This window comes from Bombina bombina, chromosome 8 (genome assembly GCF_027579735.1).
Source record: "Bombina bombina isolate aBomBom1 chromosome 8, aBomBom1.pri, whole genome shotgun sequence".
Classification (NCBI taxonomy): domain Eukaryota; kingdom Metazoa; phylum Chordata; class Amphibia; order Anura; family Bombinatoridae; genus Bombina; species Bombina bombina.
In genome coordinates, this window is record NC_069506.1 from 296,904,603 (window position 1) to 296,924,268 (window position 19,666).

The window sequence follows — 19,666 nt, forward strand, 5'->3', positions numbered from 1 at the left end:
TTCAATAGAAATACATATACTGCATCCATAACAAACCATACCTTGCTGGGGCAGTTATCCTAAGGTTGCAGCATGAAAGAAGGAAAAGAGGGGACAGACAGAAAACATTTTATAAACATCTTGTGATAGGCCAAACAGAGGCTTTTCATTTTCCAAAATATGGGACTAGCAGTTTCAATAAAGGGACAAAAGCAACATTTCTAACTAATGGACAGAGCTATAGAAATATAAAATAAGAAACTGTAAAAAAAAAATAAATTGGTATATATTACATATACAAGTAAATATGATCTCAAAGCTCTGGTGTGACCCTCCCCCTCCTGACTTATTTGGGGAGTCCAGAAAATGTATTTTTGTGCTTGTGTTTTTCTTTTTATACTTGGCTGTTTTTTGTTCAGTTATTGGAAGTCTGATGACCTTATGCTGTTTACATTTTTTATGCTCAGTATTTCTTCTACATTTTATAGATTAATAATAGTCATCTATTCTTCCCTTAATTTACTTACGGTCGCTAATTTTATGTATATATATATATATATTATACACACACACATACATATATATACAAATATATATAGATAGATAGATAGATACACACACACACATATATATACAAATAGATAGATAGATAGATAGATAGATAGATACACACACATATATATACAAATAGATAGATAGATAGATACACACACATATATATACAAATAGATAGATAGATAGATAGATAGATAGATAGATACACACACATATATATACAAATAGATAGATAGATAGATAGATAGATAGATAGATAGATAGATAGATAGAGAGAGACACACACACACACATATATATACAAATAGATAGATACACATATATATACAAATAGATAGATAGATAGATAGATAGATAGATAGATAGATAGATAGATAGATAAGAGATACACACATACACTTACATATGGATGAAGAATGCAGATTAGCTAAATGAAACGCTATAGACATATTCAGCACAGTTTACCACACTCAGCCAGTAAATGAGACGTGGCTAATTGCTCTCACAAATGGTACACTGAGAAATGGAACTTACCACCTCTGCCAGAGCGGAGATGACTTTTCCTAGAGTAGTCAGAGATTTGTTGATGTTTGCTCCCTCCTGTAAGACAAAACATTACAGGATAACTGTAACAGACCCTCTATGTGACACAGCTATAAGCAGCACTTGTAACCTGTATGGTTCTGCTTCCCTACTTTTCTAGTATCAGACATCCTTAAAGGGACATTAAACATCTTTGCCATAGAAAATGTTTAATTGTATGCAGGTAAAAAAACAACTACTTAACAACAGACTTTATTTATTTGCCTTTTTTGTGCAAGCTAGTGACCCATTTATAAATGTCTCTAATAGGCCTCAAGCAGGATTCCTACATAACATTGCAGCGCCTATTTCTTTATGAACATTAAACTGTATGCATATTTTTTTAATATTTAAACCATCCAACTAAGAAAAAAATACATCTGCATATTATTCTGATGTTCTTAATACTATGTAGTAGAACTGTAAACACATACACAAAGTACTGACTGTTGTTTCCCTTTCAGTACAGCCCTAACCACCAGTGAGTATAAACTGGTCAAATTATTATATTATTATTATGTATGTAGTAGAACTGTAAACACATACACAAAGTACTGACTGTTGTTTCCCTTTCAGTACAGCCCTAACCACCAGCGCATAAACTGGTCTAATTATTATATTATTATTATTATGTAGTAGAACTGAAAACACATACACAAAGTACTGACTGTTGTTTCCCTTTCAGTACAGCCTTAACCACCAGTGAGTATAAACTGGTCTAATTATTATATTATTATTATGTATGTAGTAGAACTGTAAACACATACACAAAGTACTGACTGACGTTTCCCCTTCAGTACATCACTGACCACCAGCGCATAAACTGGTCTAATCATTGGCTAATACACAATACACACGCAGCTGGACTTGGCAGCAGATGAAGCGTTTTAACGTTTCCTGTTATAACTGGGCAGATTGTATCTGTTTACATGAAAAGTACAAAAGATACAGGAGGATGAAAATCTTGTGCGACTAAAACGCACATAACGCAACTGGCCTTTTGTTATGAGATCCGTTAAACAATAACAATGTTATATATAAAAAGATGGATCAAAGGCAAACTCTAGATCTTTTTTACGTATAAGACATTAAATGCGTTGTTCATCTCCAGAGCAGTAATGAACTGCTGGGAGCAACACATCTGGTGAGCGCCAATGACAAGAGAGATATGTGTAACCATCAATCACCTGCTAGCACCCAGAAGCACATTGCTGCTTCTGAGCCTACCTACGTATGCTTTTCAAACAAATGGTACAAAGAGAACAAAGTACATTGGATAGCAGAAGTAATTTAAAAAGCCTCAAAGTGATATTCTCTGTCTAATCCATGAAAAACATAATTTATGCTTACCTGATAAATTTATTTCTCTTGTAGTGTAGTCAGTCCACGGGTCATCCATTACTTATGGAATATATCTCTTCCTAACAGGAAGCTGCAAGAGGATCACCCAAGCAGAGCTTCTATATAGCTCCTCCCCTCACATGTCATATTCAGTCATTCGACCAAAACCAGACGAGAAAGGAGAAACCATAGGGTGCAGTGGTGACTGGAGTTTAATTAAAATTTAGAACTGCCTCAAATAGACAGGGCGGGCCGTGGACTGAATACACTACAAGAGAAATAAATTTATCAGGTAAGCATAAATTATGTTTTCTCTTGTTAAGTGTATCCAGTCCACGGGTCATCCATTACTTATGGAATACCAATACCAAAGCTAAAGTACAAGGATGAAGGGAGGGACAAGGCAGGAACATTAAACAGAAGGAACCACTGCCTGAAGTACCTTTCTCCCAAAAATAGCCTCCGAAGAAGCAAAAGTGTCAAATTTTTAAAATTTTGAAAAAGTGTGAATTGATGACCAAGTTGCAGCCTTGCAAATCTGTTCAACAGAGGCCTCATTTTTAAAGGCCCAGGTGGAAGCCACAGCTCTAGTAGAATGAGCTGTAATCCTTTCAGGAAGCTGCTGTCCAGCAGTCTCATAGGTTAAACGTATTATGCTACAAAGCCAAAAAGAGAGAGAGGTAGCCGAAGCCTTTTGACCTCTTCTCTGTCCAGAGTAAACGACAAACAGGGAAGAAGTTTGACGAAAATCTTTAGTTGCCTGCAAATAGAACTTCAGGGCACGGACTACGTCCAGATTATGCAAAAGTCGTTCCTTCTTTGAAGAAGGGTTAGGACACAGTGATGGAACAACAATCTCTTGATTGATATTCCTGTTAGTAACTACCTTAGGTAAGAACCCAGGTTTAGTAAGCAGAACTACCTTGTCTGAATGAAAAATCAGATAAGGAGAATCACAATGTAAGGCAGATAACTCAGAGACTCTTCGAGCCGAGGAAATAGCCATCAAAAACAGAACCTTCCAGGATAACAGCTTGATATCAATGGAATGAAGGGGTTCAAATGGAACGCCTTGAAGAACGTTAAGAACTAAGTTTAAGCTCCACGGCGGAGCAACAGTCTTAAACACAGGCTTAATCCTAGCTAAAGCCTGACAAAAAGCCTGAACGTCTGGAACTTCAGCCAGACGTTTGTGTAGAAGAATAGACAGAGCAGAAATCTGTCCCTTTAACGAACTAGCAGATAAGCCCTTTTCTAAACCCTCTTGTAGAAAGGACAATATCCTAGGAATCCTAACCTTACTCCATGAGTAACACTTGGATTCGCACCAATATAAATATTTACGCCATATCTTATGGTAATTTTTTCTGGTAACAGGCTTCCTAGCCTGTATTAAGGTATCAATAACCGACTCCGAGAAGCCACGCTTTGATAGAATCAAGCGTTCAATCTCCATGCAGTCAGCCTCAGAGAAATTAGATTTGGATGGTTGAAAGGACCCTGAATTAGAAGGTCCTGTCTCAGAGGCAGAGACCACGGTGGACAGGACGACATGTCCACTAGGTCTGCATACCAGGTCCTGCGTGGCCACGCAGGCGCTATTAGAATCACCGAAGCTCTCTCCTGTTTGATCTTGGCAATCAAACGAGGAAGCATCGAAAATGGTGGAAACACATAAGCCATGTTGAAGACCCAAGGGGCTGTCAGAGCATCTATCAGCACCGCTCCCGGGTCCCTGGACCTGGATCCATAACAAGGAAGCTTGGCGTTCTGGCGAGACGCCATGAGATCCAGATCTGGTTTGCCCCAACGATGAATCAGTTGAGCAAAGACCTCCGGATGAAGTTCCCACTCCCCCGGATGAAAAGTCTGACGACTTAGAAAATCCGCCTCCCAGTTCTCCACGCCTGAGATGAAAATCGCTGACAGGTGGCAAGAGTGAGACTCTGCCCAGCGAATTATCTTTGAGACTTCCAACATCGCAAGGGAACTTCTGGTTCCCCCTTGATGGTTGATGTAAGCCACAGTCGTGATGTTGTCCGACTGAAATCTGATGAACCTCAGAGTTGCTAACTGAGGCCAAGCTAGGAGAGCATTGAATATTGCTCTTAATTCCAGAATATTTATTGGGAGGAGTTTCTGCTCCTGAGTCCATAATCCCTGAGCCTTCAGGGAGTTCCAGACTGCGCCCCAGCCTAGAAGGCTGGCGTCTGTTGTTACAATCGTCCAATCTGGCCTGCGAAAGGTCATCCCCTTGGACAGATGTGGCCGAGAAAGCCACCATAGAAGAGAATCTCTGGTCTCTTGATCCAGATTTAGTAGGGGGGACAAATCTGAGTAATCCCCGTTCCACTGACTTAGCATGCACAATTGCAGCGGTCTGAGATGCAGGCGTGCAAATGGTACTATGTCCATTGCCGCTACCATTAAGCCGATTACTTCCATGCACTGAGCTACTGACGGGTGTGGAATGGAATGAAGGACACGGCAAGCATTTAGAAGTTTTGATAACCTGGCCTCTGTCAGGTAAATTTTCATCTCTACAGAATCTATAAGAGTCCCTAGAAAGGGAACCCTTGTAAGTGGTAATAGAGAACTCTTTTCCACGTTCACCTTCCACCCATGCGACCTCAGAAATGCCAGAACTATCTCTGTATGAGACTTGGCAGTTCGAAAACTTGACGCTTGTATCAGAATGTCGTCTAGGTACGGAGTCACCGCTATGCCTCGCGGTCTTAGTACTGCCAGAAGTGAGCCCAGAACTTTTGTAAAGATTCTTGGAGCCGTAGCTAATCCGAAGGGAAGAGCTACAAACTGGTAATGCCTGTCTAGGAAAGCAAATCTTAGGTACCGATAATGATCCTTGTGAATCGGTATGTGAAGGTAGGCATCCTTTAAGTCCACTGTGGTCGTGTACTGACCCTCTTGGATCATGGGAAGGATGGTTCGAATAGTTTCCATTTTGAATGATGGAACTCTTAGGAATTTGTTTAGGATTTTTAAGTCCAAGATTGGTCTGAAGGTTCCCTCCTTCTTGGGAACCACAAATAGATTTGAATAGAATCCTTGCCCGTGTTCCGTCCGCGGAACTGGGTGGATCACCCCCATTAGTAAGAGGTCTTGTACACAGCGTAGAAACGCCTCTTTCTTTATTTGGTTTGCTGATAACCTTGAAAGATGAAATCTCCCTCGTGGAGGAGAAGTTTTGAAGTCCAGGAGATATCCCTGAGATATGATCTCCAACGCCCAGGGATCCTGGACATCTCTTGCCCAAGCCTGGGCGAAGAGAGAAAGTCTGCCCCCCACTAGATCCGTTTCCGGATAGGGGGCCCTCTCTTCATGCTGTCTTAGGGGCAGCAGCAGGTTTCTTGGCCTGCTTGCCCTTGTTCCAGGACTGGTTAACTTTCCAGCCCTGCCTGTAACGAGCAACAGCTCCTTCCTGTTTTGGAGCGGAGGAAGTTGATGCTGCTCCTGCCTTGAAGTTACGAAAGGCACGAAAATTAGACTGTTTGGCCTTTGATTTGGCCCTGTCCTGAGGTAGAGCATGGCCCTTACCTCCCGTAATGTCAGCTATAATTTCTTTCAAGCCGGGCCCGAATAAGGTCTGCCCTTTGAAAGGAATATTAAGCAATTTAGATTTAGAAGTCACGTCAGCTGACCAGGATTTAAGCCATAGCGCTCTGCGCGCTTGGATGGCGAATCCGGAGTTCTTAGCCTTAAGTTTGGTTAAATGTACGACGGCATCAGAAACAAATGCGTTAGCTAGCTTAAGTGCTTTAAGCTTGTTCATAATTTCATCCAATGGAGCTGTGCGAATGGCCTCTTCCAGAGACTCAAACCAGAATGCTGCCGCAGCAGCGACAGGCGCAATGCATGCAAGGGGCTGTAAGATAAAACCTTGTTGAACAAACATTTTCTTAAGGTAACCCTCTAATTTCTTATCCATTGGATCTGAAAAGGCACAACTATCCTCCACCGGGATAGTGGTACGCTTAGCTAAAGTAGAAACTGCTCCCTCCACCTTAGGGACCGTCTGCCATAAGTCCCGTGTAGTGGCGTCTATTGGAAACATTTTTCTAAACATAGGAGGTGGGGAAAAGGGCACACCAGGTCTATCCCACTCCTTGCTAATAATTTCTGTAAGCCTTTTAGGTATAGGAAAAACATCAGTACACACCGGTACTGCATAGTATCTATCCAGCCTACATAATTTCTCTGGAATTGCAACTGTGTTACAGTCATTCAGAGCCGCTAATACCTCCCCTAGCAATATGCGGAGGTTCTCAAGCTTAAATTTAAAATTAGAAATCTCTGAATCCAGTCTCCCTGGATCAGATCCGTCACCCACAGAATGAAGCTCTCCGTCTTCATGTTCTGCAAACTGTGACGCAGTATCTGACATGGCTCTCACCTCATCCGCGCGCTCTGTCCTTAACCCAGAGCTATCGCGCTTGCCTCTTAATTCTGGCAATTTAGATAATACTTCTGTCATAACAGTAGCCATGTCTTGCAAAGTGATTTGTAAGGGCCTCCCTGATGTACTTGGCGCCACAAAATCACGCACCTCCTGAGCGGGAGGCGAAGGTACTGACACGTGAGGAGAGTTAGTCGGCATAACTTCCCCCTCGTTGTCTGGTGATAATTTCTTTACATGTAAAGATTGACTTTTATTTAAAGTAACATCAATGCAATTAGTACACAAATTTCTATTGGGCTCCACATTGGCCTTTAAACATAGTGAACAAAGAGATTCATCTGTGTCAGACATGTTTAAACAGACTAGCAATAAGACTAGCAAGCTTGGAAATACTTTTCTAAATAAATTTACAAGCAATATAAAAAACGCTACTGTGCCTTTAAGAAGCACAAAAAGCTGTCACAGTTGAAATAACAATGAACCAAAATAGTTATAGCAACCAATTTTTCACAGTAAATGTATTAAGTTAGCAAAGGATTGCACCCACCAGCAAATGGATGATTAACCCCTTAATACCCAAAAACGGATAACAATTTAATAATTAACGTTTTTATCACAGTCAAAACACACTGTCACAGGTCTGCTGTGACTGATTACCTCCCTCAAAATGAATTTTGAAGACCCCTGAGCTCTCTAGAGACGATCTGGATCATGGAGGATGAAGTAGACAGATTGTGACTGAATTTTTACTGCGCAAAAAAAGCGCTAAAATAGGCCCCTCCCACTCATATTACAACAGTAGGGAAGCTCAGATAACTGTTTCTATGCAGAAAACAAAGATGGCCATGTGGTAAAAATCATGCCCCAATAAGTTTTATCACCAAGTACCTCACAAAAAACGATTAACATGCCAGTAAACGTTTTAAACATACATTTGAAAAGTTATGAAGTGTTATTAATAAGCCTGCTACCAGTCGCTTTTACTGCAGTTAAGGCTCATACATTATTTCAGTATTAACAGTATTTTCAGAGTCAATTCCATTCCTTAGAAAAATACATTCAGTGTACACACACTCATCAGCCTAATACCAGTCGCTATCACTGCATTTAAGGCTGAACTTACGTTACATTGGTATCAGCAGTATTTTCTCAGTCAATTCCATTCCTCAGAAAAATAATTTACTGCACATACCTCATTTGCAGGGGGGCCCTGCATGCTATTCCCCTTTTCTGAAGTTACCTCACTCCTCAGATGAGAACAGCCAGTGGATCTTAGTTACGTCTGCTAAGATCATAGAAAACGCAGGCAGATTCTTCTTCTAATGCTGCCTGAGAATAAACAGCACACTCCGGTGCCATTTAAAATAACAAACTTTTGATTGTAGAAATAAACTAAGTTAAAAAACACCACAGACCTCTCACAGCGACCTATCTTTAGTTAGGCTGCAAGAGAATGACTGAATATGACATGTGAGGGGAGGAGCTATATAGCAGCTCTGCTTGGGTGATCCTCTTGCAGCTTCCTGTTAGGAAGAGATATATTCCATAAGTAATGGATGACCCGTGGACTGACTACACTTAACAAGAGAAATGTTATTCTGACTTTCATGTTCCATTAATGACATAGTAAATTAGAATGTGAATCTCCTACAAAATGGTAGTTAACGCTTGATAAAATAAAATCCAATGTCTTACTGACACTGCTACAAGCCAAGCGGCAACTGCTTAGAGTGACACACAAGCTCATGTGCATCTGGTCACTGATTGGCATCAAGAAAGCAGACCAGAAAACATACCCTTTTTTTTTTTTCATTGGGTGTATCCCTGGACTGCTTTGAGTTTGCCAAAGCCTTCAAATCTTCCTAAGAAAATCACACCGATCTCTTGCAATGCAAATGCTTAAAGGGGCATTAAAACAAATTTCTATAATGCATATCAAAACAACGCTATTTAATCAGGCTATTTGCTCCTAAGAAGGTTACACTAAAGATGTTTATTCTGATTTTAAAATTAAGAGAATCTTCACATCTGTATGTGCTGTCTGTGTCTAAAGCTCTATTGGTAGACAGTGACACTCCCCACAAACATAAGGACAAAAATATTTTCTTACCTGCAGAAGCTCATTTACATATTCGCCTGGCCACAGTAAAGTACAAAACATAAACCTACTAAAGAGGCTTTACATGGGGTGTGTTCCTGGACTAGAAAACAATAAAATCTTGCTAACAAAACGACCGTATTAAAATAACATTTATTTTGTATGCGGAAGCGATGCAATGCAGCCATTCATTTTTCTTGCATATATACAAGATTGATTTTAATGCTCTTTTTATATGAAAACTGTTTGCTTCCCACACTGTGACATATACTTAGCACTGCGGCACACAAGAGGTTACAGACACAGGACAACAACTCACTTTTAGCCGAGTTCCTTTAGCGCCAGTGGAGTCGGCACGCTCGCTACCAGCCAAGTCTACCAGGCTGATCTTACTGACCTGCAGAAGGAAATGGTTATTTTTAGCTGGACAGTTACTTCGTTTATACAGGAAATTAGCAGCCACAAGAAAACAAGACCCTGGACACTGAACAAAAGTTGCACTTTTATATCTAAGAATCACCAAATGCTACACATTATAAAATGGCATGAAAAGTGCAATTAAACAATAAATACATTGATAACTAAACAGTGTGAAATAATAGGAATGCAAAAAGGAACGCTAAATGTCAAAGCTCTGTGAAGAGAATAAACATAAAACTATCAGCTAAATTCACTACTGTTGGGATTTTGAAGAGAATATAAAACTATCAGCTAAATTCACTACTGTTGGGATTGTGAAGAGAATATAAAACTAATCAGCTAAATTAACTACTGTTGGGATTGTGAAGCGAATAAACATAAAACTATCAGTTAAATTCACTACTGTTGGGATTGTGAAGAGAATATAAAACTATCAGCTAAATTCACTACTGTTGGGATTGTGAAGAGAATAAACATAAAACTAATCGGTTAAATTCACTACTGTTGGGATTGTGAAGAGAATAAAAAACTATCAGCTAAATTCACTACTGTTGGGATTGTGAAGAGAATAAATATAAAACTAATCAGCTAAATTCACTACTGTTGGGATTGTGAAGAGAATATAAAACTATCAGCTAAATTCACTACTGTTGGGATTGTGAAGATATATAAAACTAATCAGCTAAATTCACTACTGTTGGGATTGTGAAGAGAATAAACATAAAACTAATCAGTTAAATACACTACTGTTGGGATTGTGAAGAGAATATAAAACTATCAGCTAAATTCACTACTGTTGGGATTGTGAAGCGAATAAACATAAAACTAATCAGCTAAATTCACTACTGTTGGGATTGTGAAGAGAATATAAAACTATCAGCTAAATTCACTACTGTTGGGATTGTGAAGAGAATATAAAACTATCAGTTAAATTCACTACTGTTGGGATTGTGAAGAGAATAAACATAAAACTAATCAGTTAAATTCACTACTGTTGGGATTGTGAAGAGAATATAAAACTATCAGCTAAATTCACTACTGTTGGGATTGTGAAGAGAATATAAAACTATCAGCTAAATTCACTACTGTTGGGATTGTGAAGAGAATAAACATAAAACTAATCGGTTAAATTCACTACTGTTGGGATTGTGAAGAGAATATAAAACTATCAGTTAAATTCACTACTGTTGGGATTGTGAAGAGAATATAAAACTATCAGTTAAATTCACTACTGTTGGGATTGTGAAGAGAATATAAAACTATCAGTTAAATTCACTACTGTTGGGATTGTGAAGAGAATAAACATAAAACTAATCAGTTAAATTCACTACTATTGGGATTGTGAAGAGAATATAAAACTATCAGCTAAATGCACTACTGTTGGGATTGTGAAGCGAATAAACATAAAACTATCAGTTAAATTCACTACTGTTGGGATTGTGAAGAGAATATAAAACTAATCAGTTAAATTCACTACGGTTGGGATTGTGAAGCGAATAAACATAAAACTATCAGTTAAATTCACTACTGTTGGGATTGTGAAGAGAATATAAAACTAATCAGTTAAATTCACTACTGTTGGGATTGTGAAGCGAATAAACATAAAACTATCAGCTAAATGCACTACTGTTAGGATTGTGAAGAGAATATAAAACTATCAGCTAAATGCACTACTGTTGGGATTGTGAAGCGAATAAACATAAAACTATCAGCTAAATTCACTACTGTTGGGATTGTGAAGAGAATATAAAACTATCAGCTAAATGCACTACTGTTGGGATTGTGAAGCGAATAAACATAAAACTATCAGTTAAATTCACTACTGTTGGGATTGTGAAGAGAATATAAAACTATCAGCTAAATGCACTACTGTTGGGATTGTGAAGCGAATAAACATAAAACTATCAGCTAAATTCACTACTGTTGGGATTGTGAAGCGAATAAACATAAAACTATCAGTTAAATTCACTACTGTTGGGATTGTGAAGAGAATATAAAACTATCAGCTAAATGCACTACTGTTGGGATTGTGAAGCGAATAAACATAAAACTATCAGCTAAATTCACTACTGTTGGGATTGTGAAGCGAATAAACATAAAACTATCAGTTAAATTCACTACTGTTGGGATTGTGAAGAGAATATAAAACTATCAGCTAAATTCACTACTGTTGGGATTGTGAAGAGAATAAACATAAAACTAATCGGTTAAATTCACTACTGTTGGGATTGTGAAGAGAATATAAAACTATCAGCTAAATTCACTACTGTTGGGATTGTGAAGCGAATAAACATAAAACTATCAGCTAAATTCACTACTGTTGGGATTGTGAAGAGAATATAAAACTATCAGCTAAATGCACTACTGTTGGGATTGTGAAGTGAATAAACATAAAACTATCAGCTAAATTCACTACTGTTGGGATTGTGAAGAGAATAAACATAAAACTATCAGCTAAATTCACTACTGTTGGGATTGTGAAGAGAATATAAAACTATCAGCTAAATGCACTACTGTTGGGATTGTGAAGTGAATAAACATAAAACTATCAGCTAAATTCACTACTGTTGGGATTGTGAAGCGAATAAACATAAAACTATCAGCTAAATTCACTACTGTTGGGATTGTGAAGAGAATATAAAACTAATCAGCTAAATTCACTACTGTTGGGATTGTGAAGCGAATAAACATAAAACTATCCGTTAAATTAACTACTGTTGGGATTGTGAAGAGAATATAAAACTATCAGCTAAATTCACTACTGTTGGGATTGTGAAGAGAATATAAAACTATCAGCTAAATTCACTACTGTTGGGATTGTGAAGAGAATAAACATAAAACTAATCAGCTAAATTCACTACTGTTGGGATTGTGAAGAGAATATAAAACTATCAGCTAAATTCACTACTGTTGGGATTGTGAAGAGAATAAACATAAAACTAATCAGCTAAATTCACTACTGTTGGGATTGTGAAGAGAATATAAAACTATCAGCTAAATGCACTACTGTTGGGATTGTGAAGAGAATATAAAACTAATCAGCTAAATTCACTACTGTTGGGATTGTGAAGAGAATAAACATAAAACTAATCAGTTAAATTCACTACTGTTGGGATTGTGAAGAGAATATAAAACTATCAGCTAAATTCACTACTGTTGGGATTGTGAAGCGAATAAACATACAACTAATCAGTTAAATTCACTACTGTTGGGATTGTGAAGAGAATATAAAACTATCAGCTAAATTCACTACTGTTGGGATTGTGAAGAGAATATAAAACTATCAGCTAAATTCACTACTGTTGGGATTGTGAAGAGAATAAACATAAAACTAATCGGTTAAATTCACTACTGTTGGGATTGTGAAGAGAATATAAAACTATCAGTTAAATTCACTACTGTTGGGATTGTGAAGAGAATATAAAACTATCAGCTAAATTCACTACTGTTGGGATTGTGAAGAGAATATAAAACTATCAGCTAAATGCACTACTGTTGGGATTGTGAAGCGAATAAACATAAAACTATCAGTTAAATTCACTACTGTTGGGATTGTGAAGAGAATATAAAACTAATCAGTTAAATTCACTACTGTTGGGATTGTGAAGCGAATAAACATAAAACTATCAGTTAAATTCACTACTGTTGGGATTGTGAAGAGCATATAAAACTAATCAGTTAAATTCACTACTGTTGGGATTGTGAAAAGAGAATAAACATAAAACTATCAGTTAAATTCACTACTGTTGGGATTGTGAAGAGAATAAACATAAAACTATCAGCTAAATGCACTACTGTTGAGAGACCTCTGAGCAGTAGCGGCACAGACAGTACTATGGAGCTTGTATTTGGGTAGGGAATATATCTCCAATGTGGCCTAAATTCACTAATAAAGACAAATATTAAATGAGACAGTACTGATTAATAACAAAATGTATGCTTACCTGATAAATTCATTTCTCCTGTAGTGTGGTCAGTCCACGGGTCATCATTACTTCTGGGATATTATCTCCTCCCCTACAGGAAGTGCAAGAGGATTCACCCAGCAGAGCTGCTATATAGCTCCTCCCCTCTACGTCACCTCCAGTCATTCGACCAAAGGACCAACGAGAAAGGAGAAGCCCAAGGGTGTAGTGGTGACTGGAGTATAATCCAAAAAATTTTTTAGCCTGCCATAAAAAACAGGGCGGGCCGTGGACTGACCACACTACAGGAGAAATGAATTTATCAGGTAAGCATAAATTTTGTTTTCTCCTGTTAAGTGTGGTCAGTCCACGGGTCATCATTACTTCTGGGATACCAATACCAAAGCAAAAGTACACGGATGACGGGAGGGACAGGCAGGCTCTTTATACGGAGGGAACCACTGCCTGAAGAACCTTTCTCCCAAAAACAGCCTCCGAAGAAGCAAAAGTGTCAAATTTGTAAAATTTGGAAAAAGTATGAAGAGAAGACCAAGTTGCAGCCTTGCAAATCTGTTCAACAGAAGCCTCATTCTTAAAGGCCCAAGTGGAAGCCACAGCTCTAGTAGAATGAGCTGTAATTCTTTCAGGAGGCTGCTGTCCAGCAGTCTCATAGGCTAATCGTATTATGCTACGAAGCCAAAAAGAGAGAGAGGTAGCCGAAGCTTTTTGACCTCTCCTCTGACCAGAATAAACGACAAACAGGGAAGACGTTTGACGAAAATCCTTAGTTGCCTGTAGATAAAATTTCAGGGCACGGACTACATCTAGATTGTGTAGCAGACGTTCCTTCTTCGAGGAAGGATTAGGACACAAAGATGGAACAACAATCTCTTGATTGATATTCCTGTTAGTGACCACCTTAGGTAGGAACCCAGGTTTAGTACGCAGAACTACCTTGTCTGAATGAAAAATCAGATAAGGAGAATCACAATGTAAGGCAGATAACTCAGAGACTCTTCGAGCCGAGGAAATAGCCATTAAAAACAGAACTTTCCAAGATAACAACTTGATATCAATGGAATGAAGGGGTTCAAACGGAACACCCTGTAAAACATTAAGAACTAAGTTCAAACTCCATGGCGGAGCAACAGTTTTAAACACAGGCTTGATCCTAGCTAAAGCCTGACAAAAAGCTTGAACGTCCGGAACTTCTGACAGACGTTTGTGTAAAAGAATGGACAGAGCTGAAATCTGTCCCTTTAAAGAACTAGCGGATAACCCCTTTTCTAAACCTTCTTGTAGAAAAGACAATATCCTTGGAATCCTAACCTTACTCCATGAGTAACTCTTGGATTCGCACCAATATAAGTATTTACGCCATATTTTATGGTAAATCCTTCTGGTAACAGGCTTCCTAGCCTGTATTAAGGTATCAATAACTGGCTCAGAAAACCCACGTTTTGATAAAATCAAGCGTTCAATTTCCAAGCAGTCAGCTTCAGAGAAGTTAGATTTTGATGTTTGAATGGACCCTGGATCAGAAGGTCCTGTTTCAGAGGTAGAGACCAAGGCGGACAGGATGACATGTCCACTAGATCTGCATACCAAGTCCTGCGTGGCCATGCAGGTGCTATTAGAATCACTGATGCTCTCTCCTGTTTGATTCTGGCAATCAATCGAGGAAGCATCGGGAAGGGTGGAAACACATAAGCCATCCCGAAGGTCCAAGGTGCTGTCAAAGCATCTATCAGAACCGCTCCCGGATCCCTGGATCTGGACCCGTAGCGAGGAAGCTTGGCGTTCTGACGAGACGCCATGAGATCTATCTCTGGTTTGCCCCAACGTCGAAGTATCTGGGCAAAGACCTCCGGATGAAGTTCCCACTCCCCCGGATGAAAAGTCTGACGACTTAAGAAATCCGCCTCCCAGTTCTCCACTCCCGGGATGTGGATTGCAGACAGGTGGCAAGAGTGAGACTCTGCCCAGCGAATTATCTTTGATACTTCCATCATTGCTAGGGAGCTTCTTGTCCCTCCCTGATGGTTGATGTAAGCTACAGTCGTGATGTTGTCCGACTGAAATCTGATGAACCCCCGAGTTGTTAAATGGGGCCAAGCCAGAAGGGCATTGAGAACTGCTCTCAATTCCAGAATGTTTATTGGAAGGAGACTCTCCTCCTGATTCCATAGTCCCTGAGCCTTCAGAGAATTCCAGACAGCGCCCCAACCTAGTAGGCTGGCGTCTGTTGTTACAATTGTCCAGTCTGGCCTGCTGAATGGCATCCCCCTGGACAGGTGTGGCCGATGAAGCCACCATAGAAGAGAATTTCTGGTCTCTTGATTCAGATTCAGAGTGGGGGACAAATCTGAGTAATCCCCATTCCACTGGCTTAGCATGCACAATTGCAGCGGTCTGAGATGTAGGCGTGCAAAAGGTACTATGTCCATTGCCGCTACCATTAAGCCGATCACCTCCATGCATTGAGTTACTGACGGGTGTTGAATGGAATGAAGGACACGGCATGCATTTTGAAGCTTTGTTAACCTGTCTTCTGTCAGGTAAATCTTAATTTCTACAGAATCTATCAGAGTCCCCAAGAAGGGAACTCTTGTTAGTGGAAAGAGAGAACTCTTCTTTTCGTTCACCTTCCATCCATGCGACCTTAGAAATGCCAGTACTAACTCTGTATGAGACTTGGCAGTTTGAAAGCTTGAAGCTTGTATCAGAATGTCGTCTAGGTACGGAGCTACCGAAATTCCTCGCGGTCTTAGTACCGCCAGAAGAGTACCCAGAACCTTTGTGAAGATTCTTGGAGCCGTAGCCAATCCGAATGGAAGAGCTACAAACTGGTAATGCCTGTCTAGAAAGGCAAACCTTAGATACCGGTAATGATTTCTGTGAATCGGTATGTGAAGGTAAGCATCCTTTAAATCCACTGTGGTCATGTACTGACCCTCTTGGATCATGGGCAAAATTGTTCGAATAGTTTCCATCTTGAACGATGGAACTCTTAGGAATTTGTTTAGGATCTTTAAATCCAAGATTGGCCTGAAAGTTCCCTCTTTTTTGGGAACTACAAACAGATTTGAGTAAAACCCTTATCCTTGTTCCGACCGCGGAACTGGATGGATCACTCCCATTAATAAAAGATCTTGTACGCAGCGTAGGAACGCTTCTTTCTTTATTTGGTTTGTTGACAACCTTGACAGATGAAATCTCCCTCTTGGGGGAGAGGATTTGAAGTCCAGAAGGTATCCCTGAGATATGATCTCTAACGCCCAGGGATCCTGAACATCTCTTGCCCAAGCCTGGGCGAAGAGAGAAAGTCTGCCCCCTACTAGATCCGGTCCCGGATCGGGGGCCCTCGATTCATGCTGTCTTAGGGGCAGCAGCAGGTTTCCTGGCCTGCTTGCCCTTGTTCCAGGACTGGTTAGGTTTCCAGCCTTGTCTGTAGCGAGCAACAGCTCCTTCCTGTTTTGGTGCAGAGGAAGTTGATGCTGTTCCTGCTTTGAAATTACGAAAGGAACGAAAATTAGACTGTCTAGCCCTAGGTTTGGCTTTGTCCTGAGGCAGGGCATGGCCTTTACCTCCTGTAATGTCAGCGATAATCTCTTTCAACCCGGGCCCGAATAAGGTCTGCCCTTTGAAAGGTATATTAAGCAATTTAGATTTAGAAGTAACATCAGCTGACCAGGATTTTAGCCACAGTGCTCTGCGTGCCTGAATGGCAAATCCGGAATTCTTAGCCGTAAGTTTAGTTAAATGTACTACGGCATCTGAAATAAATGAGTTAGCTAACTTAAGGGCTTTAAGTTTGTGTGTAATCTCATCTAGTGTAGATGATTCAAGTGTCTCTTCCAGAGACTCAAACCAAAATGCTGCTGCAGCCGTGACAGGCGCAATACATGCAAGAGGTTGCAATATAAAACCTTGTTGAACAAACATTTTCTTAAGGTAACCCTCTAATTTTTTATCCATTGGATCTGAAAAAGCACAGCTATCCTCCACCGGGATAGTGGTACGCTTAGCTAAAGTAGAAACTGCTCCCTCCACCTTAGGGACCGTTTGCCATAAGTCCCGTGTGGTGGCGTCTATCGGAAACATTTTTCTAAATATCGGAGGAGGTGAGAACGGCACACCGGGCCTATCCCACTCCTTAATAACAATTTCAGTAAGTCTCTTAGGTATAGGAAAAACATCAGTACTCGCCGGTACCGCAAAATATTTATCCAACCTACACATTTTCTCTGGTATTGCAACTGTGTTACAATCATTCAGAGCCGCTAACACCTCCCATAGTAATACACGGAGGTTTTCCAGCTTAAATTTAAAATTTGAAATATCTGAATCCAGTCTGTTTGGATCAGAACCGTCACCCACAGAATGAAGTTCTCCGTCCTCATGTTCTGCCACCTGTGACGCAGTGTCTGACATGGCCCTAATATTATCAGCGCACTCTGTTCTCACCCCAGAGTGATCACGCTTGCCTCTAAGTTCAGGTAATTTAGCCAAAACTTCAGTCATAACAGTAGCCATATCCTGTAATGTGATTTGAAATGGCCGCCCAGATGTACTCGGCGCTACAATATCACGCACCTCCCGAGCGGGAGATGCAGGTACTGACACGTGAGGCGAGCTAGTCGGCATAACTCTCCCCTCGTTGTTAGGTGAAATATGTTCAGTTTGTACAGATTGACTTTTATTTAAAGTAACATCAATACAATTAGTACATAAATTTCTATTGGGCTCCACTTTGGCATTAGCACATATAGCACATGTATCTTCCTCTGAATCAGACATGTTTAACACACTAGCAATAAACTAGCAACTTGGAAATGCTTTTCAAGTAATTTACAATAATATGAAAACGAACTGTGCCTATAAGAAGCACAGAAAAAATTATGACAGTTGAAAATAAATAAGTTATAGCATCAAATCTTTGTAAGAAATATACAATTTTAGCAAATGATTGTTCCCATTAGCAAAGGATAACTAACCCTGACAGCAGAAAAAATACACAAATAAACGTTTTTTATCACAGTCAACTACAATCTTCACAGCTCTGCTGTGAATGATTACCTCCCTCAAAACAAGCTTTGGAGATCCCTGAGTTCTGTAGAGATGAACCGGATCATGCAGGAAGAAAATGAACTTCTGACTGAGTTTTTTGATGCGTAGTAAAAGCGCCAAAAATGGCCCCTCCCCCTCACACATAACAGTGAGAGAGATCAGTAAACTGCTTTAATTTAAACAAAACTATTGCCAAGTGGAAAAAAATAGTGCCCAAAACATTTTTTCACCCAGTACCTCAGAGAAATAAACGATTTTACATGCCAGCAAAAAAACGTTTAACCTCAATAAATTAATTGATATTTAAAACCTATTGCAAGTCCCTGCAAATTAGGTTAAGTCTATGCATACAGTATAAATCCAGTGAAGTACCATTCCCCAGAATACTGAAGTGTAAAATATACATACATGACAGCCTGATACCAGCTACATCTACTGCATTTAAGGCTGAGTTTACATTATAACGGTATGGCAGGATTTTCTCATCAATTCCATGTCAGAAAATAATAAACTGCTACATACCTCTTTGCAGATTAATCTGCCCGCTGTCCCCTGATCTGAAGTTTACCTCTCCTCAGATGGCCGAGAAACAGCAATATGATCTTAACTACTCCGGCTAAAATCATAGAAAAAACTCAGGTAGATTCTTCTTCAAATTCTACCAGAGAATGAATAACACACTCCGGTGCTATTATAAAATAACAAACTTTTGATTGAAGGTAATAAACTAATTAAAATCACCACAGTCCTCTCACACATCCTATCTATTCGTTGGGTGCAAGAGAATGACTGGAGGTGACGTAGAGGGGAGGAGCTATATAGCAGCTCTGCTGGGTGAATCCTCTTGCACTTCCTGTAGGGGAGGAGATAATATCCCAGAAGTAATGATGACCCGTGGACTGACCACACTTAACAGGAGAAAATGGTTCTTTTTTTTGGATTAACTAATTCTGTTTTTCTTTTCTTTCAGTTCCTCATTGAAAAAAACAGCAAATTACATTAGTTAGGCCACATGCTACAATAAACTGGATATTTGAAGGGTTTACTCAGACAGTACAATAAGGCTCCTTTATATAAACGTCTTTGCTGTGCTACGTTGCTGTGACAACACATCTACCAGCGAAAAAGAATAAGATTTAAAAAAAGTGCTTTTCTTTACCGTGAAAATTTAACAATCTGGGGTATGTAGGGTGTACAGGTTTCACATATTATTTTAGATGGAAAACTGTCACTTAGCAAGTATTTCCCACTGTAATGTGTCTATTTGCCATACAAAACAATACATTGATAATGACACCA

General features: G+C 39.6%; 1 protein-coding gene across 1 annotated transcript in view; it reads right to left on the minus strand.

Annotated features, from left to right (window-relative positions):
* Positions 1-19,666, minus strand: part of KIF1B (kinesin family member 1B) — a 397,419-nt gene that overhangs the window by 253,172 nt on the left and 124,581 nt on the right. The window contains 2 exon segments of the mRNA XM_053691490.1: positions 1,069-1,134; positions 9,292-9,369. Of these exon segments, the coding sequence (XP_053547465.1) occupies positions 1,069-1,134; positions 9,292-9,369 (144 nt within the window).